Source organism: Bubalus bubalis, chromosome 3 (assembly GCF_019923935.1).
Source record: "Bubalus bubalis isolate 160015118507 breed Murrah chromosome 3, NDDB_SH_1, whole genome shotgun sequence".
NCBI lineage: Eukaryota > Metazoa > Chordata > Mammalia > Artiodactyla > Bovidae > Bubalus > Bubalus bubalis.
In genome coordinates, this window is record NC_059159.1 from 5,073,323 (window position 1) to 5,099,384 (window position 26,062).

Consider the following 26,062-nt stretch of genomic DNA (forward strand, 5'->3'; position numbering starts at 1 on the left):
CAAGGAGATCAAACCAGTCAATCCTAAAGAAATCAACACTGAATATTCATTGGAAGGACTGATGCTGAAGCTCCAATAATATGGCCACCTGATGGGAAGAGTCAACTCATTGGAAAAGACCCTGATGCTGGGAAAGACTGAGGACAGGAGGAGAAGGGGACAACAGAGGATGAGATGGTTGGATGGCATCATCAACTCGATGGATGCGAGTTTGAGCAAACTCTGGGAGATAGTGAAGGACAGAGAAGCCTGGTGTGCTGCAGTCCATGGGGTCGCAAAGAGTTGGACACGACTGAGTGTCTGAACAACCAAAGCACTGGTTCTATGCACTTCCCGCAAGGATTGGGCCTGGCCCAGCACCTCAGAACCTAAAGGAGCTCAGGTCTGGGGCGGAGAGGGAATGAGGCGAGCACAGAGCCGCGCTCCTTTTCACGGCACAGGAGGCCCTGTGTGCTCTGGGGGTGAGCTTCCTTTCTGGCCTCAGCTCACATGAGATACAAATGAGACGCCCCTTCCCCACCCCACCCGCACTCGCCTCTCTCCAGCCATCTCCCCTCGTCTGGGCCACCCCCCACATCTAACTCACACACTTATTTCTTTATTTGTTTAGTCGCTCAGTCATGTCCAACTGCTCACAACCCCCTGGACTGTAGCCCACAAGCTCCTCTGTCCATGAGATTCTCCAGGCAAGAATACTGGATTGGTAGCCGTTTCCTTCTCCAGGGGATCTTTCCGACCCAGGGATCGAATCAGAGTGTCCTGCATTGGCAGGAACTTACATGCTAGCACCTTGCTAATCCTGGCAGTGGACGACAGCTGAGCCAGCTGGACGAGAAGCCACGTACCAGGGGGTCCAGATGGTCCCCAAGTATCGGGGCAGCTCACACCACCGCAGCTCCTGGATTCACACCTTGGCAACTGTTTTAACTAAAGTGTCTCTGAATTCATTTTTTTTAAGGTCTGCTAAGAAGACATTTTTAAGAAACCTGCACTTTCTCTTTGTGCAAACAGAAACCCGTCACCTACACCCACGGAGCCATATGCCAAAGTCTATGCTTGTGACAAGCACGTGTCCCCGCGTCTGGACTCGCCCAGGAAGCCTCCCGCACACAGGGGATCTGGCCTTTCGTTTTTCAAAAGGGGCTCGTGTCGGGGAGCCGCGTCTTCTCTCAGAACACTGGGAATTTCTGCTCAGTCAATGAGTGAGGCCTGGAGCTTGCAAAGGCTTCATTAATCTCAATACCACGTCACCTCTAGGACAGGAGATGACGGAAGTTGTACCCCCAGTAGTGAAATGCACACGCGCGTGCACACACACACTGTGCACACACACATAAACACCCACACTTATGTGTGTTAGTCGCTCGGTCGTGTCCAACTCTTTGCAATGCTAGAAACTATAGCCCGCTAGGCTCCTCTGTGCATGGGACTCTCCAGGCAAGAATACTGGAGTGGGTTGCCATTTCCTCCTCCAGGGGATCTTCCCGATCCAGGGATCAAAACCAGTTCTCCTGCATTGCAGGCAGATTCTTTACCACTGAGCCACAAGGGAGGCCCAACTTATAACAGGAGAGGAAAAAAAAAACACCTCAAAACACCATTTGATCATAAATACAACCACATGACCATATATCATTAACTCCAGCCACACTGGCTAAGGCAGGCCTCCAGCTCCTACGAGAATTTCTGGGCGGCCTCAGGCCAGTCCCTGGAGCTCTGCTGAGGTCTCATCACTATGCAAGCGGCAAGCACTACATCTTTCTCTCTGGCTTCCGGTCCTCTCCGCTGGGCCTCCCAGCCTGGACCAAGTCGGGTCCAGCTGTTACCACGGCCGGAGCTTTTGTGGGTGCTACAGCCAGTTCTCCAGGATGTCACCCCTCTGATTCCACAAATGCTCCTTCTTTCCCTCTCTCCCTCTCTCCTTAGAACCCACCTGGAACCCAATGGTTGAAAGTGGACCAGAGACAAAATTGAAAGGAGAAAGCCCAGCCTCCCCCCAGGCCCTGAACGTGCCTTCCCAGGCCCACGCGTGCATGCCTGGCTTCTCTTCTCCAGGAACGATCTCTGCCAGGAGGTCCCCGCACCTCGTCCACACCTTGACTCAGGTCAAGCCCAGCTGATCAGCTGATCACACGTGTCCAGACCGAGCAGCTGCCCAGTAGCAGACACAGCCCCAGCTCAGGTAAGGAGTCTACACGTGGCTCCACACACACGGGGAGACTGCGGACTTGGTCAAGACCCCACATGCGGCAGAGCAACGAAGCCCGTGTGCCAGAACTACTGAGCCTGTGCTCTAGAGCCCGGGAGTCGCAAGTACTGAAGCCTGCGTGCCCTAGAGCCCGTGCCCCGCAACTAGAGAGTAGCCCCCGCTCGCCACAACCAGAGAAAAACCTGAAAGCAGCAACCAAGACCTAGCACAGCCAAACATAAACAAATAAATAAAACCGTTCCCCAAAAATCTCATTTATCCTGCAATTTTGCCAGAGCCCTAGTGCTGTGTGGGCACTGCTGAAACCTGCCAGCTGCTCTTTTATTGTCCTGGGTACAAAATAAAAGCGAGTGTAAATCACAGAGACGTGAATCTGACACTGGGGCCCCAGTGCGTCCCCTTGGGGAGACCAGGACTAACGAGTGAGGATTAACTAGCGGGCTGTGTCCTCCCGTGGACGTTCCTGAGCCAGCCACGTGTTCTCCTGTCTCAGTGACAACCACCACTTACCTACACTCGGAAGGTCTCTGACTACGATGGGGTTAGGTACAGCAGGTGGTCCGGGACAAAACTAATGGGGATCCGCAGACCTGGTCTCGCCAACTCCATCGCCTGGCCAGCTCCGGAGGAAAACCAGAGCAGCGTGCAACTTAATGGACCAGAGTCACAAGACACGTTTCTCCTAGAGGGACTCTGTGTCCTGAGCTGTAACACAAGACCACTAACGCAGGAGGTGACTTCAAAGGTCCACTTAAACTCCAAATGGTTTTGATTTGGTAGCCAAGGTACCCTTTTAAGTTGAAGGAACCCCCCAAAAAGACAAATACTGTATGCTATCACTTATATGTGGAATCTAAAAAATAATACAAATGAACTTATTTACAGAAACAGACAAGGACTCATAGACACAGAAAACAAACTTTAAATAAAAAGAAAGGATCCTCTGTCTGCACCGTGTCACACTTAGCTTTTTCTTTCACCGTGAAAGAGATTCAGGAATTTCTATCCTTGGTTTTTACGGAGAACCTACTGGAAAACACCGGGACCAGGGTAAAGAAGTAGGCTTGAGCTGATCATTTTTGTCGGGTGTGAATTCACACGGAGTGGGTGTCTGTTCCCGACAGATCTCTTTCAGGTCAGTTAGCAGAGCTCACAAGCCTGTTTCTGGCTGAGGCAGCTCTGGACCAATCCTCACGTAAGTCCTTGCAGCTCCGCGTGGGAGGAGGGGGTTGTTTGGAGCATGCCAGGGCAGGATGAGGTCAGCCTGGCACCCACCTGGGCACAGAGTTTAAGGGAACAACAAAATCCTCAATATCAAAACATAATATTTTAGTCATCTATTTAAAAATATCAAAATCGATCCAAAAATATCCAAGATGGTTGCACAGTGATGTGCATATACTCAACACTCGTGAACTGCACCTGGAGATACGGTTAGGAGAACACATTTCATTGTGCATTTGTACCTATGTCTTGCCAAGCAAGAGATACTGGCAGTAATTTTTGTTTGTCCAAGAAAATCTTTTTTTCTTCTGCGCTTCTGAGGGATAATTTAGCAGAGTAAAGAACTCTCTGTCAGTGAGTTTCTTCCTCTCCAAACTTTAAATATTTCACTTCACTCTCGTTTGCTTTGTTTCTGAAGGGTTGTTGTAATTCTCTTCTTTGCTCCTTTGAGAGGTAAGGTCTCTTTCATGGGCTTCTTCCAGACGTTTTTTTTCTTTGATTTCCTACAGTTTGAAAATTATATGCCGAGGCATAGTTTTCTGACATCTGTCCTACTTCGAGCTCTCTGATCTTCCTGGATCTATGGTTGGGTGTCTGACGTTAATTTGGGGAAAACTGACAGTCATTATTGCTTCAAATATTTCATCTGTTCCTTTCTCCCTTGTCCTTCTGGTAATCCCATTTCATGCAGGCTGCACACTCTGTAGTCGCTCCACGGTTCTTGGATATTCGGTTTGCGTTTTTTCCCTTCCTTTTCCTATTTGCTTTTCAGTTTGGGAGGTTTCTGCTGAGACGCCCTTAGGCGCAGAGGTTCTTTCCTCTGCCATCTACTCTACAAATAAGCCCATCAAAGGCAGTCTTCATTTCTGCCGGGTGTTCTCAAAACAGATCCTCTAGCGTTTCTTTTTAGTTCCTTCTTAGAATTTCCATCTCTCTGCTTACCATGCCCATCTGCTCTCGCTTCCTGCCTGTTTTATCCATGAGCACCCCTTAGCATATTAATCAGAGCTGTTTTAAATTCCTGGGCTGATATGTCCAACGTCTCTGCCACATCTGAATATGCTTCTTACGCTGACTCTGTCTCTTCAAGATGTGCTTCTTGCCTTTTAGGATGTCTGGAAATTTTTCTTAATAGCCAGACATGACGTACCAGGTAAACGGGACTCGAACGCTGTGACGGTGAGCTATGGGGAGGGGAAGGTCCTACCGTTCTGCGATCAGGTCTCAGTCTCTGTGAAGTTGGGCCTCCGAACCGTGATGGTCACAAGAACTTCTCAGTCTTTTTCGGCCCCGCTTGGCGCGACAGGATGGCTGGAGTGGACTGGACTTGGGTATCTCCCTTCCCCCACATCAGTTAAGTGCTGATTAAAGTTTCTCCTGAGGGCAGACTTTGCTAAAACACAGAGCACAGTGCTCTGGTGTATTTCCAAATAGTTTCTTTCCTCTTCTCCAGAAGCATAGGAGGGTTCTTTTTCTTTTTTCCTTTATTATATATATATACACACACACACACACACACACACACACACTTTTTTAAAATTTCATTTATTTATTTATTTTTCTTTTTGACTGTGCTGGGTCTTCGTTGCTATGCAGGCTTTTCTCTAGCTGCAGGGAGAGGGGTCTGCTCTCCGGCCGTGGTGCACGGGCTTCTCTCTGCTGTGGCTTCTCTTGCTGCGGAGCACGGGCTCTAGGGCACTCGGGCTTCAGTGCTTGCAGTGTGCGGGCTCGATACTTGTGGCTCACGGGCTTAGTTGCTCTGCAGTGTGTGGGATCTTCCCGGACCAGGGACTGAACCTGCATCTCCTGCTTTGGCAGGCGGATTCTTCACCGCCGAACCACCAGGGAAACCCCACAGGAGGATTCTTCTTTTTCCTGATATTCACTGTAAGACCTGGGTTGAGCTCTGAGAAGTAAAACACAAGACCCTGGCTTCCATAGGACTGGTCTCATCTCAGACTTGTCCGCACTGAGCCCTCCAGCAGCTGGCCACTTACAGCTCAGATTTCTCCAAGGAGCTCATGTGTGTCTGCTCCGGAAAGTGGAGACTCTTCGCCTTCACTGTTGGTCTCCCAGTTTGGGTCAACAGTCTGCCCTGTGACCTTATTTCCTCTACAGATCTGAGAAGACTTGTTGCTTTCATAAGTTTCTTTAGCCTTTTACATGTTGGTGAAATGGTGACTTCCAAGCTTCTTAAATGTCAGACCAGAAACCAGAAGTCACATTACATATTTTGTAACAGGACTTCCGTTAAAAGATATAATTTATTTTAAATTATAAAATAAAAATAATAATTTTTTAAAAATTAGTAGAGCAACTTCCCTGGTGGTCCAGTGATTAAGACTTCGCCTTCCAATGCAAGGGGTGCAGGTTCAATCCCTGGTCAGGGAGCTAGGATCCCACATGTCTCATGGCCAAAAAAAATAAAATAAAACAGAATCAATATTGTAACAAATTCAGTTACAATGGTCCACATCAAAAATACCCTTAAAAAATAAAAAATTAGTAAAAATGTAATTTTAATAAAATTACAAAATGTGTTTTTAATTCATGATGAAAATATCAACATTTTAAACAAAGGCTAGATCTGACCCTGCCCTTATGCAACCCAGCCTTACTCACCACTCCCTCATTTCAAAATTACTGAATCATATCTTTATTTAGAATTTTGGCATTCTGCTTATTGTGAATTTTTGCATTAATTTAGAGTTTTAGAAATGCTGCATTAAAATATTTTTTATCTCGATTACTACTGAGGGTTTGGGGACTCACTTTAGTTTTAAGTTCAAATGAGTGATTATAATTTTGTATAAGATAAATGGTCTACATTTTTAGACTTAATGACAAACAAAATAAACAATGGTTCTAAATTAAAAGAGCTTTAACACTCAAATACAATGCACGAGACTAGATTAAATCAGACTTGGCATCCCGTACATATATATACCATATCTTGTCAAAGATATTTTCAAAATAATTCACAAAATTTGAAAACATACTGGAGATATCAGTGCCTCTCTCCTGTCTCACTCATCCTATTCTAGGCCCTGAGGTTCACCAACCCACTGGGTGCTGACTGAGACAACTCGAGAGAAGCAGCAACAAGCAAAACCCCAGTTTCTGTTGCAGCAGCAAAGAGGACTGAAGCCTGGACAGGTGCTCAGTCATCTCATCCGTAACAAGCATGAATGGGAGTGCTGTATCCCCATTCTACAGATGAGAAAACATGAATGGGAGTGCTGGTATCCCCATTCTACAGATGAGAAAACATGAATAGGAGTGCTGTATCCCCATTCTACAGATGAGAAAACATGAATGGGAGTGCTGTATCCCCATTCTACAGATGCGAAAACTAGGGATCAGAGACACGGATCATCTCACCAAAGCCACTGGGGGGGGTGGTGCTGAAATGGGAACCCCGGTGTGCCCGACACAAAAGGCCAACATCCTCGAGCTCCTACACCTGTGCTCAGGAGCTGATCACGTGGGCCACACTTTAGACCACCGCCACCATCCCCAGCCTTGGCCAGAGTCTGGTACTTGATAGAAGTCCCAGAAAATACAGAAGGAAGAAATTCAGTGGCTTGACCGCAAGTGGCCCCAGAATAAACGTAGAGTGAAGGAAGAAAAGTGCCTTCTAATCAACCTCAACTTCCCCCTAATTCTACTCTTGTTGTGCAAACAACTTCAGTATTGACACTGTTTTTCTTGTTTAGTTGTTAAGTCACGTCCAGCTCTTTATGACCCCATGGACTGCGGCATATGAGGATTTCTTGTCCTTCGCTATCTCCTGGAGTTTGCTCAAACTCAAGTCCATTGAGTTGGTGATGCCATCCAACCATCTCATCCTCTGTCTCACCCCAAGTCACACCTCTGAAGCTGGTTTCACGGAACACACTCCTCCACGTTATCCATCGGGGCCAGCCACAAATGTCCCACTTCTCTAGGGCAGATGTCAGAATGGAGAGCAGCAGCAGGAGAATGTGCTCTGCCCACCCTCACAAAACTGCTTAAAAGGTGCAGAATAGGGACTGGCAGGAAAGGGGCAAGCTATTTAGAAAAACCAAAACAAACAAGCACACAAACCACTTTACCATGACCATAAAGATGGGCAGAGAGAGGTTCTCAGTCCACAGCGACAGTGATGGGCATCCTGGAGAAGCTCTGATAACCTACATGGAGCCCAGAAAGCCCAGAAGTGCACCTGCCAGAAACAAAGAGAAGGTCCACAATCGAAAAGCAGAGGAAGAGACGTTCAGAGCCCTCTGACCGCGAGGACCCCACCTGGGGTAGAGTCCAAGCTTCCAGGGTGACCGGGCAGCGTGGCCTCTGGGGCTGTGACTGCAACACTCGGCTTTGCCCCAGTGAACCACGGGGGATGCGCGATCTGGCCAATATTCATTTTCAGAGAGCTCGGTTGACAAGGATAAACCTGGTCAGGATGAACTTCAAGGACCTCTTGAAATGCTTGTGTTGCTACAGATCTTCACAGCACTGGATTATGTTTTCAAGAAATGGACCGCAAGTTGGAACCTGGATTATTTTCCATTTTGGTAGAGAGAGTGGAGGTAATAAGTTTGGCCTGCATGGCAATTTTCAAAAGATCTTACTAAACAGTTTATATACTTATGATATCCACCAAACACTGCCGGAACCAGTTTAGACATAAGTAGGGGGAGGTAGATGGGCTTCCTAGGTGGCGCTAGCGGTAAAGCATCGGCCTGCCAGTGCAGCAGACTTAAGAGATGCAGGTTTGATCCCTGGGTCAAGAAGATCCCCTGGAGGAGGGTGTGACAACCCACTCCAGTATGCTTGTCTGGAGAATTCCATGGACAGAGGACCTGGTGGGCTGCAGTCCATAGGGTCGCAAAGAGCTATGAGAATGTCTTAAACCCTGGTGGTCCCTGCTGCGGGGCGGCCAGGACAAATGGGTGTCAGCTTCTCTGGCTTCAGAATAATTATCTTGAATCTTTGTGGGGGAAGAACGTTATTTTGAGATGGTTGCTGTTGTTAAAAAAAGCATGCCCAACCACCAAAAGATAGTTTTTTTTTCCCCCCAAAAGAAACTTGAAATTGTAAATCAACCCTCAGAAGCCTCCTAAGAAACTCCCAAAAGTTTTCCAAATAACACCCTCCTCACCATTCCATGGCTTCCAGGGAGTCCAAACTCATTTGTTTAGATGAGTTCTTTGGTACTGGCTGACATGTCAGTTTTACTAATTTTTAACCAGTTGTTATTTTTTGACCCCAAAAGGGAGCTACTGGGCACCTCAGCATAGGATTCAGGGGCGTGGTGCGTCGTAATGGGCTTCCCTGGTGACTTAGATGGTAAAGGATCTGCCTGCAATGCGGGAGTCCTGGGTTCGGCCCCTGGGTCAGGAAGATCCCCTGGAGAAGGGCAGGGCAATCCCAGTCCAGGGAAATCCCATGGACAGAGGAGCCTGGTGGGCTACAGTCTATGCGGTCCAAAAGAGTTAGACATGACTGAGTAGCTAACACAACGGTGTTGTAGCAAAAACAGAAATAAGTGAACAGCCTTTGGCACGTATAGCCAAACAAGCCTGCAAGAGTTAAACAGTCTTGGCTCTTCTTTAGCTGCTACTACTAACAAACCCTTGTAGCTGGACTTGTCCTTCGCCAAGCTAATTCCTCTCTGACTTCACATAAATTACTGTCTGCACCGGGCGCACTCCTACCCCTAGGCTCCCTTGTACGGCTCTGCATCTCAAAAGGAAGATGCTCACAGCTGATGACTTCGAGGACACCACACCAGGTTGCTGAGCCATCTGACACAAGCTTTTGGCTATAAACTTGCAGAAAAAAAAAGAAAAACATTCAAGACCCTCCTGAGGATACAGAGCCTCTCCCCATTCCCAGAGGAGGGCACAGGCCCTGTGATGCCAGCCTGCTGTGTGTTCATCTTCGCCAGGCGAAGATAAAGCCATTTGTTTGTTTCCTCCAAACTCTGTACTTTTCTTATTTGGCACCTGGGGGACTGGGGCCAAGATTTTGCCCCCAGTGGCTCTTCTCTGCTCCTGACCCAGGTCCTCAGGGACTCCAGGGGATCGGGTTGAAGTGAAGAGCAGACGAAAAGTTCTGGACACGGCTCCACCATGAAGAACTGCCCCTCCCCAGATGCCAATAACCCGACAGTCTGTGGCTTTCATCAGGTACTCAGGGGGTCTCCGTCCCACAGAACGGTCAAGGTCAGGGCAGGCGTTGAGAATGATGGCTTAGGAGGGTCACCCTGAGCTACTGGAGGGCATCTACACAGACACCACGACAGCCTTAGACAACACACCTGCCCCTCATTTGGAGCCAACACTGCTACTCAATTAAACAAAATTTTTTATCCTGAAACTTCACATTGCAAGTTTCAAGTTGCATCTGCATTTCTTAACGGGAGGGAGACAGGAACCGAGGCAAGGGACTCTCTTCCCGTCCTGCTCCCTCCAGAGCTGTCCCAGGGGTCTGGGAGCCCTGAGAAACTCAACATTTAATTCTCGTTAAGTGGGTTCTATGATGAGTTCAGAGAAGACAACGGCACTTAGAGGATAAGAGGCATCTCTGTGTTTGACATGTGGAGGTGAAGGGCCCTCTCCTGGGAAAGGATGCATGCTTGTCCACCTCAGTGGACCCACTTGATGTGATATTCAAACATCCCTGACTTTGCACACACAATCTAAATAGGAAACAAGAATGGGAGGAAACGGAGACTGAGGTGAGAAAAACAGAGGTCCCACAGCCCTGTCCTGGAGCCCCCTAATCAGACTCTCAGAATACCAGTCCTGAGTCACCATGTCCTGCTCTGCCCATCAAGCTGTAGGATCAAAACCTGCGTCTGTGCAGCCTCCCACAGTCAGAATTTTAAACAAGCTTGTGGGGTCCCACGACTTCCCCAGAGCAGCTCGTTAGTTCCAGGAGAGGCGTTTCAATTTCGATCGACTTGTAGCCTCTTCTCTTCCCTTTGTTGTTAAACATAAAGCCCCCAAAGGCTTCACATCACTCGCTGGATCCTGAAAATTGGCTGAGCGACCGCTTAATCCAATCGCTAGTAAAAAAAATTGACTCTGAAGTCTCGGTCAGCTAATAGGATCCCGTTAGATGCCAGCGTGGAGGCTTTATCCACATCCCTACTGTCCTTTTCCAGCCCTAAGACAGGTGGAGAGGAGAAAAGGGGAGAAGCAGGGTACAGTCAGAGTCCCCTGGTCGTATTGCAACAGAAGGCCCCGAGAGAAAGGAAATTAACATGCTAATCTTCTTTACCCCCTGTCTGCAGGAGACACACGAGAAGCAAGAAAAATTCAACACCAGGTGGTTAATAACGCTAATCAAGTCGGGCCGGGTGACAGGTGGGTTGGAGGATTGTCACGGAGACGCTTGAAGGATGACTTGAAGGAGAGGCGGGGTCTCCATAACAGACCCCACGGTGTCTGCACTTGTCACGGCGCTCCACCCCAAATGTGTGGCGGGGGCCCTGTCCACATTTCGCTCGGATGAGTTTAATTAGCGCTGCCAGTGATGAGCTTCCATTCTGCAAAACCAACCAGAAGCAAAGCCTGGAGGAAAGCTTCACCCAGATCGGGTTTTCTAGAAAGAGGGGAGGGGCCCCCGGCTGGAATCTGCCCCTAGGGATCTCCACGCACAGAGGCAAGAAAGCACCTCTGAAGAGCTTTTCCAGTTACTGCACCACCAGGATCTGCTGCTCCGGGGCTGCAAACGGCACTGCAGGGCCCGACAGAGCCCGGGAGAATTCTCCAAGGACCCTCTGTGCTGAGGGCGAGGGAGGAAGGAAGGGGGACAGGTCACTGGAGAGAGGAGAGGAGGAGGGATGCGGAGAGCGAGACAGGAAGACGCAGGTGAGAGAGACCAGGAGAGAGGGAGGGGCCAAGGGGAAAGAGACCAGGTGAGATGAAACAAACAAAGGGTGACATCCAGCTCGCCAAGCAGAGAAGTCCTGGTGGACCGCAGCAGAGAAGGGGAAAGGTTACCACGGCAACGCCCTGCAGGACCACACGGGCTGCCCAGGCGACCAGGCGACCAGGCGACGCTCAGAAAAGACCTGCAGCCCTCGGCGGCCCCGCCTGCCACCACCTCCGCTTACCTGGGGGCTGCGCCCAAGGCCCTGCGCTCAGATGCCAAGGTCTCGGACCAGAACCCACCGCCACTCTGTCCCTCCTTGTGACACCAAGGACGCTAGCCCGCCAGGCCCCTCTGCCCAAGGAATTTTCCAGGCAAGAATACCGGAGTGGGTTGCCATTTCCTACTCCATCCTTCTTGGCCCTTTCCGTAAAAGCCAAAAGGCAAGAGGGGAGGAAATAAACAATTGAGATGGGACTGAATAAGTCCATTTGAGATCTTAAATCCAAAGTGCCACCTTTCAATCCACTTGAAACCAAAGTGCCACCTTATGCCTCTTCAGCTTAAGGAGCTTGTGCAAAAAATAACATCTGAAAAAACAAACAAAAAGAAGATCTGGAAAGAGCCGGGCTGTCGGGCTTTGGCAACAGCACCAGTTCTCTGGGTAATAAAAGCTTGGCAGGAACCTCCTAATGGGGGCCGGGGCTGCCCAACACTCTTGTCTGCTCTGTTTCCCAAAAGCACATTAAAAACACATTTCCCTGTTTAATAGACTTATGAGCTGAAATGAATGTGTCAGAATTCTAATAAATATGATGGAACCTGCTAGCCCAGCAAATGTTAAATTTTGCAAAAGGAGACAGTATCCCTAACTCCTTCGTAGACACTTAATGAATATTTTAAACAGAGAGTCCTGGCAGCTGCTCTGAAGGTTCCAATGAATTAAGTGGGGGCTTTATGACTGCCAGGATTAGGTGCTTCTGGTTTCCTCTCCCTATTTCCCCTCTCCCTTCCCATGTGCATGACAGAAGCCCCCCACCCACCACCACCGCCCCTCCTCTGCCAAATAACCAAGCTCCTACAGCCTGGCCACGGGGGAGCAGAGGGTGGGGCTGGCGAGCGGACCAGGCTGAAACGTGTCCCCCTCCACCGGAAGGTGCCTCCGCGTGGCATCTCGCCTAGAAATAGAGTCTGCAGGTGGGACGAGTTAAGAAGTGGGCACAGTGGGTTAGGGCGGGTCCGACAGTTGGGGTCTTTATGTAAGCAGAGGGACATTCAGACACTGAGGCACAGACATGCACACAGGATAGAAGGCCACGTGACAACGTGCTCGAGACTGGAGGTTTGCGGCTGCAAGCCAAGGAGTGCCGGGGGCCACCAGAAGTTACTAGAACCCATGAAGCTGTTAAACAGCCTGACCCTGTGGATGCTTTGATTTCAAAATTCCAGCCTCCGGAGCTGTGAGGGCACCCGTTTCTGTGAAGACGCACAGTTCGTGGAACATCATACGGCAGCCCTGGGAGATTAACCGTCAGGAGAGCACGCCTATCCATTCCACCGTGTGTGACTATGAATCCCCCCCAAAGTCAGCTGAGTAATTCCTCTAGGGGGGACTGCACACCTGCCAGCAGTCTTGCAAGACAGGACTTCAGATCACCTGACTCTGTCTCTGCTTGCTGCCTCGAGAAACTCTCCGCCTCATCAGTGCCATTTTCCACACTGATGACTCAGCATTCCCAGTGCGTCCAAGTGTGGGAAGAACAGATAAGGAGGTGGAAATACAGTGAAAGAATCAAAGAGATAGAAAGGAAAGGAAGGGAGGAGGAAGGAAGGAAGAAGGAAGGGAAGGGAGGAGAAAGGAAGGAAGGGAACAAGGGAGGAAGGAAGGAAGGGAGAGATGGAGGGAACCACGCCAGTACCCTTCCTTCAGGGGGTTACCATCCATAAGAAGGCAATGTTTCAAAGAAATCAGGTGCTATTAGGGGCTGAGTTGTGTCCCCTCAAATGCATGCACTGAAGCCCTAATCCCCAGGACTCAGCATTTAACTGGGTTTGGAAACAGGGTCTTTAAAGAGGTAATTACATTATAACGAGGTCATCGAGGTGGACCCTCAACCAATAGGACGGGTAGGCAGAGGAACACAGGCGGAGGGAAGGCCAGCGGAGGACGCAGGGAGAAGGTGGCCGTCTACACACCACGGGGAGATGCCTGCGAAGAAAGCACCCCTCCCGCTCCCGGACCTGAGACCTCAAGACTCCAGAACTGTGAGAAAATGTATTTCTGCTGCACAAGCCGCTCACCCGGCAGTCCTTCGTTATGGCAGCCCTGACATGCCACCCCATGGACTGTAGCCGCCAGGCTCCTCTGTCCGTGGGATTCTCCAGGCAAGAATACTGCAGTGGGTTGCCATGCCCTTCTCCAGGGGATCTCCCCGACCCAGGGACCGAACCCAAGTCTCCTGCGTTGCCAGGAGGATCCTTTATCCCTGAGCCACCTAGGAAATGTATACAAGCTCCAAACTGCCTCTGGGCCCAGGCCTCCTGAAAAATGCACTGTACACTGACGGCCTAAAAGCAAATAAACAGGAAAAGTGGTGTTGCAGTGCTAAACAGTAGGTAGGCAGAATATTACACAACTCAGACGCGAAAGAATCTATAAAAAGTATCCACGTAATAATGCTCTCCTGAGCTGAGACACGCGGACGCTCACTCAGGCCTCCCACACAGAGCCCAGTCCCAGAGGGTGTTTCTGTGTTACTTATTTTATTAAACATTCATGGTCCTAAAGAGCTCCTGGTAATTATTATTGTTGAACACTGCTGTTTATCCTTTGTTGTTATTGTTCACTTAGTCGTGTCTGACTCTCTGCGACCCCATGGACTGCAGCACGCCAGGCTTCCCTGTCCTTCACTATCTCCCAGAATTTGCTCAAACTCATGTCCACTGAGTTGATGATACCATCCAACCACCTCATCCTCTGTCGCCCCCTTCTCCTCCTGCCCTCAATCCTTTGGCAAAATATTTGTATCCTTTATCCTTCAGCAAAATATTTTTGTTTTGGTTTGTTTTTTTTGCTATGAAAACATGGCACAGTTTAAGAGCCTCAATGCTATTGCCACGTGCTGACAGGTTTGGTTCACAGCCCTTTAAATGAAGAAACCCAGGTTACGGGCCTTGGCCCAGAAAGGACATAACAAAAGCAAGCCTTGTCTGTTTTTCAGGTCCCAAGCAATTCCTCTCAGTGAGGCCAGGAGAAGACTGGAAAATGTCCCCTAACCAGCCAATCACAGAAGAAAAAAAAAAAAAAAGTCTAATTGCTAAACCCACATGCCAAGGCATTAAATTTACATGAACAACTGTGAATTTATTCTTTATCTGTAGCGATCTTACTGATACAAATTCAAAATTGCTGATATCATCTCAGAGACATCCCTAAACACATTATTTTGGAGACCTAGTCATTTTTTAAAAAGAGCTGCATCTGACTCCTGATTAAAGTACTCTGCTATATTTCAAATGGATAACCAACAAAGACCTCCTGTACAGCATGGGGGACTCTGCTCAAGGTTGCGTGGCAGCCTGGATGGGAGGGGAGTTTGGGGGAGAGTGGACGCACGTGTGTGGATGGCTGAGTCCCGTCACTGTTCACCTAGAACTACCTCAACATTGTTAATCGGCTAGACCCCAATACAAAATAAAAAATTTTCTAAAAACCCACAAATTTAAGTGTACTAAATCTGACTGGAAATGTCGGTGACAGAAGTCAAGGAAGACTTGGAAAATTAGAAGATCTGTCAGAGGAAGCTTGAAGCTGCTTAAATAAGCCCTCTTTGCTTCCCTAGGACTTAACTACTCTGAGGAATTTCAGTGCTGAGGAAATCTAGGAGTTGGGAGCTGGATACAGGAGGCTGGTCTTACAGAGAGAACAGACAACTGTCCCCCGAGAAGGGAGTTCACCCGCATAGTGACTGGCTGCCCCCCAGGCCCCACATGTGTGCTGAAAACCATAATCCTCCGAAGGCCAACCAGTGTGAAAAGCCATCTGTTGGGTTCACCTTCAGTGGCTAAGACTCCATGCTCTCAATGCATGGGGGACCAGGTTCCATCCCTGGGCAGGGAACTAGACCCCACACGAAGCACCTGAGTGTTCCCATGCCACATAATAATAATATACCATTAAAAAAAGAAGAAGTGTCCCCGGTTAAAAAGCAAACACACAGGCAGGAGTAAAACACCGTCAATTACTGGTGCCTCCACATTCAACGGCTGAGCAAATCTTTTCCCAGAGGCACCAAAGGGAGGCTATTTAACGAGAGAAATGGGGGAGAGGAATGATTCCAAGCTCTGATTGAAGGAGGACAGCAGGGTGCCTGGAGAGCAGCTGGGGGCGCCTTGCAGAGGGGGACAGGCATCAGAGAGCACTCCCGCTCCATCGCAACACGGAGTGAGCCATCCTGTAGGTGCTCATCTGGGGCCGGGACACTTGGAAACCTTAGGCCAAAAGAGGTAAACTCTGTCTCCCAAGACCAGTTCTAGTTCTATGAGAAAATGCCACCCAGCAAGGCCAGAGCATAAACAACGAGGAATTCAAGATTTTAGACTAAGAAACAAACAAATACTTGTGTCCAGGGGTGGTAAATTTCTCCAAATTCACAGCCCACTTAAAGCTACATCTGCATCGGTTTCATTTTGCAAAACATGGTTTCTCGTCTGCCAGGCTGTCCAGGTAGAATTATCTTTGCCAGCTGAATTCTCCTGAGATAACAGAGTAAGACATCAAGGGAAAACATGTCTCTAACAGGAGTTTCTTACAGTTTGGGCTTGCCTGACTTGAATCCCCATTCATGTCTCCCCCAACCAGCTTTGAAAAGGTTCATGGATAATAAATAGAAGCCACTTCACAACTAATTTCCCAAATTAAATCCACCTCTTTCTCTCCTGGAAAATAATGCCTACTTCTGTGCCTTCCACAGAAACACAAAATTACATTCAATTTTCCATCTGGCATGCTAATGGATCCATAAAAAAAAAAAAAAAAAAAAAACAGTCTTGGAGAGTTTCAGCTTCCTCTCTCAGAACAAACAATTTAAGGAAATGGGGAAGTTAACAACTATCTTCCCGGGTAGCTCAGCCGATAAAGAATCTGCCTGCAATGCAGGAGACCCCAGTTTCATTTCTGGGTCAGGAAGATCCCTGGAGAAGGGATAGGTTACCCTCTCTAGGATTCTTGGGTTTCCCTGGTGGCTCAGATGGTAAAGAATCTGTCTGCAATGCAGGAGACGCAGGTTCGATCTCTGGGTTGGGAAGATCCCCTGGAGAAGGGCATGGCAGCCCACTCCAGCATTCTTGCCTGGAGAATCCTATGGACAGAGGAGCCTGGCGGCTACAGTCCACAGGGTCACAAAGAGTCGGACACGACTGAGCAACGAACACACTCACTTTCACTTTCAGCCTAAAGAGTGTCTTCCCAGGGGGCACTAGAGGTAAAGAACTCGCCTGTCAAAGCAGGCAGACATAGGAGACGTGGGTTTGATCCCTGGGTTGGGAGGATCCTCTGGAGGAGGGCATGGCAATCCACTCCGGTGCTCTTGCCTGGAGAATTCCATGGACTGGAGTGCTAGGGTCCTCGGGGTCGCAAAGAGTCAGACACGACTGAAGCGACTTAGCACGTAGCCTAAGGAGAGTGCTCGTGAGAAAGGAAAAAGACAGAAAGTTCACTGGCAGCTGAATGGGGCTGTTGAGGCGAAGAAACCCAGGTTCTAGATAAACACAGAGGTCATGGATCCATCTGAAGTGTGATGGACGTTATAGACCTTTGCCTTCCAAAAATGCACATCTTTTTTAAAAATTGGAGTATAGTTGCTTTACAATGTGTGTTAGTTTCTGCTGTACAACATGACTCAGCCACATGTACACACATATTCCCTCCCTTGGAGCGTCTCTTCCACACCCCGTCCCACCCCTCAGGTCATCACAGAGTGCTCAGTGGCTATACAATAGCTCCCCACCAGCTATCCCTTTAACCCACGGCAACGTACACACGTCAGCACCACTCTCCCAACTCACCCCACCCTCTCCTTGCCCCGCTGTGCCCGCAAGTCTGTTCTCTGCGTCTGTGTCTCTATTCATCAGTGCCATTTTTCTAGATTCCTCAAAAAACACGGATCTTTCTGCATAAAGTTCCAAGAGGTTCACGGACTCTTTGGTGCCCACTCCTGGGCTCCAGATGTACAGAACCCCTGGCTTAATTTCCAGAATTTACTCAACCATAGAACTGCCTACAGAGATGTGTTAACACGTGAAAATCTCTCTGTTGCATTAACAGCAAAAGACGGTAAACACCCTAAAAGGCCAACAAGAGGGGACCAATTAGGTAAGATCACAGCCAAAAATAAGAATGGGACGCATCAGTGAATGTTCCCGGAACAGAAACCGAAATGTGTTATGAAGTGAAAAACACCAGGCGCAGAGAAAGGGGGGCCAGGCACGACGGGGCGAACACCACATCAGGACTTCCGAAAAGGGGGGCCAGGCAGGATGGGGCGAAGGCCACATCAGGACTTCCAAAAAGGGGGGCCAGGCACAACAGGGCGAACGCCACATCAGGACTTCTGAGAGGAAACGCGGGAGACGAGAAACAGCGTCTGTGTCTGAGAGGGGAACCTGGGCCGTAAGGGATCTGAACGTGAAAGTGAAAGTGAAGTCGCTCAGTCGTGTCCAACTCTTCGCGGCCCCATGGACTGTAGCCCACCAGGCTCCTCCCTCCATGGGATTCTCCAGGCAAGAGTACTGGAGTGGGGTGCCATTTCCTTCTCCAGGGGATCTTCCCCACCTAGGGATCGAACCCGGGTCTCCCGCATTCCAGGCAGATGCTTTAACCTCTGAGCCAGGGATCTGAAGGAGGAAGAAAAATTACTTATACTTGTCACCCAGGTCATTATTTTCTTAATTAGAAGAAAGTTGGTTGGAGATAGAGACATAGCTGGGGGTGGGGGGCGGTGAGGGTGGGAGAAAGACAAAGAATGATTTATAAGAACTTCTGGTCTACCTGCGACCCAGCCTACCCCCAGCCCTGAGAACAGTCGATGCTGTAAAACATTCGGCACTGAGACGTACATAGGAAAGCATCGTAAACGCATAAATGCTTTCCCCGGTGAGGGCCGCTGCTGAGACTCGGGGCACTGAACCCCTATCTCGCAGAGCGGCCCTTCTGGCTTTTCCTCTTGTTGAACCAATTACAGGACGTTACATCAGCAGTGCCAATGTGTTTTTTAGAGGCTGATGTTATTCACTAAACACCCATTAAACCAACCTCCAGGCTCCATTTACAGCAAGCGTAAGGGCAGATCCAGATGGTACAAATAAGGCATGCTCAGACTTGATCTGCACACAGCCAATCATCAAATAGCCATTATCGACTTTCAAGTCCTCGACTGCCTGACACCCACAAGTGTGCCCAGGCGAGAAGAGGAACAACCTTTCCGGAGGTAGCTGGGTTCCCTTGGGCTCCGAAAACCATCTCTGCGCTCCCCTCATCCTCCGCGGGCTGTGTTTGCCCTCGGATCTGAATGGCTAGCAACAGCGACCAAGGGTTGCCTGGTAACCTGGTAACGGGCTCTGCTCAGGTGCTTCTGAGCAGAGGACAGGATGGCATCGCCTCCCACGCAGCCTCTGCTTGCCACCCTGCCCTGGGGTGGCCAAGAAGGTCCAGCAAGCCTGGGAGACTTTCCAGCAAAGTCAACTCCTGAGGCAGGTGGACCCTGAAAGGAGTGCTTTTCCAGCGAGGACCCGAGCAACCCGATGGACTGTATGTCGGAGAAGGCAATGGCACCCCACTCCAGTACTCTTGCCTGGAAAATCCCATGCACGGAGGGGCCTGGTGGGCTGCAGTCCATGGGGTCACTAGGAGTCGGACACGACTGAGCGACTTCACTTTCACTTTTCACTTTCATGCATTGGAGAAGGAAATGGCAATCCACTCCAGTGTTCTTGCCTGGAGAATCCCAGGGACGGGGGAGCCTGGTGGGCTGCCATCTATGGGGTCACACAGAGTCAGACACGACTGAAGCAACTTAGCAGCAGCAGCAGCAGCAGGACTATATGTAGTCCACCAGGCTCCTCTGTCCAAGGGATGACCCTGGCAAGAATACTGAAGTGGGTGGCCATTTCCTCCTCCAGGGGATCTTCCCAACCCAGGGGATTGAACCCGGGTCTCCCACACTGCAGGCGGATTCTCTACCACTGAGCCACCGGGGAAGCCAGCAGGGAAGACGCTGAGATAAACCCAACACAGACTCAGAACTCGGCAGAGCAGGATGACTGGCCAGAGAAAACCCAGAGGAAACGCCCCACAGAGGTGATTTAAACTACCACGAGGGCACGAGTGTCTCTGAGCCTGTCCACGTGTCTGTCCACATGTACTGTACTCTCTTCCTCCTAATAAACGCTTTACTTGTGTTTCACTAATTTCCATCTTCGTGGGGTTCTTTTCTACAAAGCGGAGGGGCCCGGGCCTCGTCACTGGCCACTGGTCCAGTGGCTCAGATTTGGCGCTCTCGCCGCCGGGGCCTGATCTTAGTTTCTGACTGGGAACTGAAACCCTGCTTCCAAGCCACGGCAGGCGGAGGCCACCCAAGGTCAGTCCCACCGGCCCTATATTCTCGTGGTCCTGTCGGAAAAGGTTCATGTCAAAGGGATCTCTTTTTACTTTTTTTTTTTTTGCTTCAATTAAGTCGTATTTTATTTGCTAATGATTTACAAGTTGACAATGACCTTGAAGACGGTATTGTCAACACTTTTTAAAAATTTATTTATTTTCAATTGAAGGGTAATTGCTTTACAATATTGTGTTGGTTTCTGCCACACACCAACATCAATCAGCCAGAGGTATATGCCCTTGTTTACTTTTTTGATTGACAGGCACTGAACCTTTCCCCTGTGGCCTTGAAGACTGAAAAAAATGGGAGAGGATAAAGTCTGGCAAACTCCTTCATCCTATAGACGGCTCAGAGTCAGAACCATAAAGTTTTCATTGGGGATCACAGGAGATCCAACATGCAAGAGCTGGGGAGAATTGGCAGAAAGCCTTCTGTCCCCGAGTCCCCACGACTCGGCATGGAAAGTGACCGCCTTAACTGGAGGACGGTGCCCCACCCTGGCCACCAGACAGCTCTTGACTCTCCAGTAAAAGGAAGACCGCAGACCACACCTGAGGGAGCTGACTTGAGAACGAATGACACATGCGACTGGACGCAGGGGGCGGAGTTTTCGTGCTAACCCTCTGTTACTTGAGCTCCCGTTGGATGAATTTTCATTTCCTGATTAAATTCCACATCGGAAGAGGTGGGGGGGCTGTGAGCTTCAACCCGAGTGGAGGTGTTCGAGTTTCCATGAACAATTCTTGCAGGACCTAATCTGAGCACGGATAGCTGAGAACCGGCTGACACACGGCTGTAACGCATGTTGGTTACAGGATCTCTACTCCTGAGGTCTAGGGATCGTTTCAGAGACACTGCGTGCACACATCAAATTAAAACGCCAGCCCGGAAACGTGAGAGGACTTGCTCCCTTAAATCACAAAGGTGAAGACGGTGGCCAGTTAGCAGTCTCTTTCTCCTCGATTCATCTAAAAGAGAAGAACTCCAAGCAAGGGATGGGGCGGCCGCTTTCAGCATCCTTTGCCTGGTTTAGTTTCTGAGTCTGAGATTTACAGAAGAAGTGGAGGAAAAGGAAGGGACAACGTTTCACAGCCACGCGGGACTTAAATAAAGGCCAAGGAAAAGAAAGGAAGCCACCTCTCCTGGTGCAAACTGGCACTTAAAGCAGCCAACTCCCCCAAGTGAGCCACGACGGGGCACAGAAGGGGAAGTCTACACTGAGGCCGGAGACCAGCATCATTCTTCAACTCCTCCTCAGGGGGCACCAACCCAGTCTGCACCGCCCCCAAGGAGATTCAGGAATATAGCACCTGCCCCGCCCCGATTCCGCTCGAGAGGGCACACTCCCTCTAGCTTAAGAGAAAATGCATGGCTTCGCCATCAGTGTTTTTAGGTTTTCAGGCTCCAGACTGAATCACTGAAAACAAGACCCAAAGTTCCCCAGATGAACCAGAAAGATGAAAGTCACGTCAGCAGAAAGGAACGTCCAGGGGGCCATCAGAGCGGGAGACAGAGGGACAAAGGTCTGTCCGCTGCAACCCGAATCAGCCCAAGCCCAGCGGAGCAGCCCACGGGCCCACTTGTCCAAGTCAGGGAAACTGGCAAAGGTTCTGTTACATACTGTGCTCTAAGCAGGTGGTTTGGAGAACCAACATGGAGGGGAGGCGCATGGCCAGATGCTGGCCCAGCCCCGGGCAACAGCAAGGTGGGCGCCTGGCAAAGACAGGACGGAGCAGCTGGCACGTCCCGGCCACCCCTCCCGCCCCCGGCTCCGGTCTCTCCTGTCTGACTCAGCTCGCAGTCTGCAGCAGGGAGCTTGCCTGAGAGAAGCCCCGCTCTACCTATCCGGATGGAAAGTTCGCTCTCAGGGAAGAGCATCCTGGCACCCTCCGCGTCGGACTTCTTCGTCATCAGGGGGTCCAGATTCAGTGCCAGGGCCGTCTGCGGGTCTTCCGCTGCACCCTGAAACGAGAAGCAGGGCATCACTATAGCACCTCCTCTGCCGTCATCCCCCAGTCCCTCTGGCTCCCAGGGACCCAGGCAACCTGCTCATGTCCACTGAGGGCACCGGCTGCCTGGGTCAGACCCAGCTGTCAGGCCGGGAGGAGCCGTGAGCAAGGCCACAAGCTTTCTGGCTGCAGAACTTTGGGGATGACAACAGTTGGGATCAGAGGCGACTGTGCTGAGCCCAGAAACGGGAAAAACAAACACTGGGAGAGAGCAGGTCAAACACCAAAGCCCTCTCTCCTCTCACCACAGGGCAGAGGGCAGAAGGGACTCAGTTCCTGAACCGTCAAAAGAAGCCTGGACGGCAGGTCCGCCCAGTGGCGGCCTCAGTACAGGAATCAAGCTCAGCAATTTCCAGGAATTCAGCGTCTTCCGGTTTCTCATGACTTCAAAAGAGGAGGAGAGGCAAACAGAAGCATCTCAAAAGAAGGAAAGGGAGAGTCCTGGAGGACACAGCACATCTGAAGTTAAGCCCAGTTGGCCTTACATCACGTCAGCCTTCTGCTTTGTCCATCACCAGTTATTTTGACTCTTCTTTGCATTCGCTGAGCAAAGTCTTGATTTTGATCCTCACGTTTACTGAACAAATATTTACTGACTGTCAACTTTCTGGACACTTGGTAAACTACCCAATTCTAGCTCTTATGGAGCTTGCAGTCCAGTGAGGGCCAAACCAGTGAGTCTACAATGGGGCTGTGAGTCTGTCTTCCAAAGACATCGACGGGACCCCTAGGACTTAAGGGAAGGTGAACAGAATCATCTCAATGGCAAGGAAACAGCAGATATTTTCTGAAAACCAGGCAAAATAGTTCCAAACAAATGGAAGTTTCCATTTAAAATGTGTGTACCTCAAAATGCCAAATACTGTATGAGTCCACTTACATGAAATACCTAGTTTAGGCAAAATCAGAGGCAGAAACTAGAGGTTACCAGCGCTTCCCTGGGGGCTCAGATGGTAAAGAATCTGCCTGCAATGCAGTTAGTCCTGGGTTCGATCCCTGGGTCGGGAAGATCCCCTGGAGAAGGGAATGGCAACCTGCTCCAGTACTCTTGCCTGGAGCATCCCATGGAGAGAGGAGCCTGGCGGGCTACAGTCCATGGGGTCGCAGAGACCTGGACATGACTGAGCGACTGACACTTTCTCTTTTTCACTTTCGGGGGTGGGAAGAAGGAGTGGGGAGTTACTGCTCAACGGTCACAGGGCTCGTGTTTGGGGTGGTAAAGTTCTGGAGGAGCACGGTGGCGACGGCTGCACAGCACTCTGAACGCAACCACTGCCATGAGTTTTACACTTTAAATGGTTACAATGGTGGATTTAATGCTATGTATATATTATACCATAATTTTAAAGTAACGATGCAATATGCGAAACAGAATGGTACACTTTGGGTGAGCATCCATAAAGCTGGTAAAAAGAAAAAAATTAAAATAGCCAACTTAGTGGATTAAATAAATAAATAAAATGTATGATCTCAAAGGGGCGAGGGGAAGGCTTAAGCACCCAATCATGGAATGCATCTATTTATAAGCAAGTGCTAAACCTGTGTTCTTGGGTAAGTTTCAGAGGGAAATCTCACAAAAGTGATGCCTTGCTGTATCTTGCATAAAGACACACACACACACACACACCTTCTTGCTCATCAGGGATCAGAAAGAGAAATGATTCCAGTATTTTACTTCATTATTTCTGTCCAACTAAAGGTAAAAAGTGAAATATAAACCTTTCCTCTCACGTCCTCTGACTCCTCCAATATATTTCTGTTGTCCTCATCATTTATTTACAATGCCCTTTATAGGGCACTTTTCAAAACTGAAGTAGAGTTGATTTACAATGTTAATTTGTCTTGTGCAGCAAAGCCACTCAGTCACACATATATACACGCTTGGTTTCATATTCTTTTCCATTATGGTTTATCACAGGGCATGGAATAGATTTCCCTTTTCATGCACTTTAATAAAGACGCTGACACCTCCTTTAACCTTGTTTTAAAATGGAAGGGAAAAAAGCCTCATGGCACTGTGCGAGCCGCCCTCATTGAAGTTCTTAGGTTCCCCCCGCCCCGGAGAATCCTAGGGGCAGCGGGCTCTCATCTGCGATGTCACTGGGAGGGGGCATCAAGAGAGCATCCCGCTGAAGGGTCAAGGCCGACGACTTGGCAGATGGACGACCCCTGGGACAGAAGGGCCTTGGAGCAGGCCGGCCCCGCCCTGCCCCCAGCGACAGCTGGCGTCCGTGCCACGTGCCGAGGGCCACGCAGTCTCAGCTCTTTGTCCATAAGCTTTAATTATTTCTCATCCTACATCTCACGCTGACATCTGAGGCACCACCACGGCCATAAGACGTGTTTCCCCTGGAAAGCCTGTGCCTCACCTGGTGTTTCTTCCTTTGTCTTGCTTCTTTTTACAGCGTGACTGAGGCAGAAGCGGGGGAAGGATGTGGAAAGGGAACCACTTCGTTCCAGCAGAGATATGGCCGCCTTTATACGCTTGGGGTGGCTGCTTTGACAGGGGGGTAAGCAGCGATCAGTCAGGTACAGCCGGGAGAGACCCTGGTTTTAACTGAGAACAGTGGCTTTCAGCTGGGGTGACTCTGCTCCCCAGGAGACATTTGGCAACAGGTGTTTTGTGTGTGGGGTGGGGAAGAGGGGGTGCAGGCATCTAGTGCGGAGAAGCCAGGGATGCCACTGAACACCCAACAACACGCAGGGCGGCCCCCACCAGAGAGTGACGCGGCCAAACGCCAACAGTGTTGAAGCTGAGACACTCTGCTTTAGAAGGTTGAGAATGCTCACGACCTTTCTTTATTGCTAGCCATGCTGAGAACGCACAGGCCCTCTCTTTACTGTCAAGATAAGAATTTTGCTGCTTCCTCCAGGAAGCCTGCCTGCCTTCAGGTATTTGGCAAATTTTTATTAAGTATCAACTGCACACCAGAACCAGTCTAGGTCCTGACGATTCGAAAGAGCCAAGTCCCCTGTCCTGCCAGAGACAGACAAGAAACTCACAATATACTATAAAACCGAGGGCTGGTTGGGATAATGTTGATTAGAGAAATAAATCATCATCATAGTGACATAGCACAACGGTTGTAAGTTCTGGGCTCCAGTAAGTAAGTAAGTACTCACTGTTGTAAGTACTGTGTCAGGCTTTCTTCCAGCATTTCATTATGAAGCGCAAAGCTGGAGGGCTCCTCCAGACGCAGTGCTGAGAGAGGGCTCTCCGAGAAGGTGGCATTTGAGCAAAGACCGAATGGAAGGGAAGAAGCCACACTGACTTCTGAAGGTGGGGTTTCAGGCAAGGAGACAAACCACCCCTCCCTTCCCCCACCAAATCCCTGGACCCTTTTATCAACTACATTCCATTGGTTGTCATTACTTTATTCCAGCGCTGGGGGTGGGGTGTACTGAGACAATCCCACCTCAGCTTCACTTAGAAGCTGCCTTTTAAAAAGCTGAACAAAACCCTAGCAGATCCCACTTGTATTCACCCCACTCCTGTGCACTGGGCCCCACCTGTGGCCTCGGGAAGGCGGGGCAGGCCGTGCAGCAGAGAGCTGCAGGGGGCACCCCCAGGTAATGGGGGGATAGCTTCTGCGGTCCAGTGTCCCTGAGCAGCCCCGGACCCAGGCACTGGCCAGCCTCCTGGGGCTCCTTTTAAGCCTCCCTTCTAGGTTCCACCCTCCCCTCTCCACCACTGATTTGGAGAAGGAAACGGCAACCCACTCCGGTATTCTTGCCTGGAGAATTCCACGGACAGAGGAGCCTGGTGGGCTACAGTCTAGGGGGTTGCAAAGAGTCAAACACGACTGAGCAATTTTCACTCTAGGTTCCACCCTCCCCAGCCCTCCCACGGAGAAACACACCCCTTGGAATTTCAAGGAACAGTCTAGCAAGAGACACCTTGTGCCTTGGTGGCTTTATCATACGTTCTTGATGTTGAGGAAGAGTCAGGAAAGTCAGTGAGTCAGGGCTGACACCCCTCCTGGTGCCCTGGAACCCCGTCTGCTCATCCAGCTCAGACACTGCAGTGGAAGGGTGTGGCTTTTTTTTTTACTGGACCCTTAAATAAACACAGCTCCCACCTGTGCTCGGGGGGAAGGGCAGTG

General features: G+C 49.8%; 1 protein-coding gene across 9 annotated transcripts in view; it reads right to left on the reverse strand.

The window, feature by feature from the left end:
- The window catches only part of SLC39A11 (solute carrier family 39 member 11), a 386,666-nt gene that overhangs the window by 166,881 nt on the left and 193,723 nt on the right, over window positions 1–26,062 (reverse strand). For 7 of the 9 annotated variants that reach the window (XM_044938507.2, XM_025279389.3, XM_025279392.3 and 4 more), the window contains one exon: window positions 21,771–21,912. In XM_044938507.2, the coding sequence (XP_044794442.2) occupies window positions 21,771–21,912 (142 nt within the window). The remainder of the gene's footprint in view (window positions 1–21,770; window positions 21,913–26,062) is intronic. The other 2 variants (XM_025279390.3, XM_025279394.3) reach the window with 1 other exon arrangement.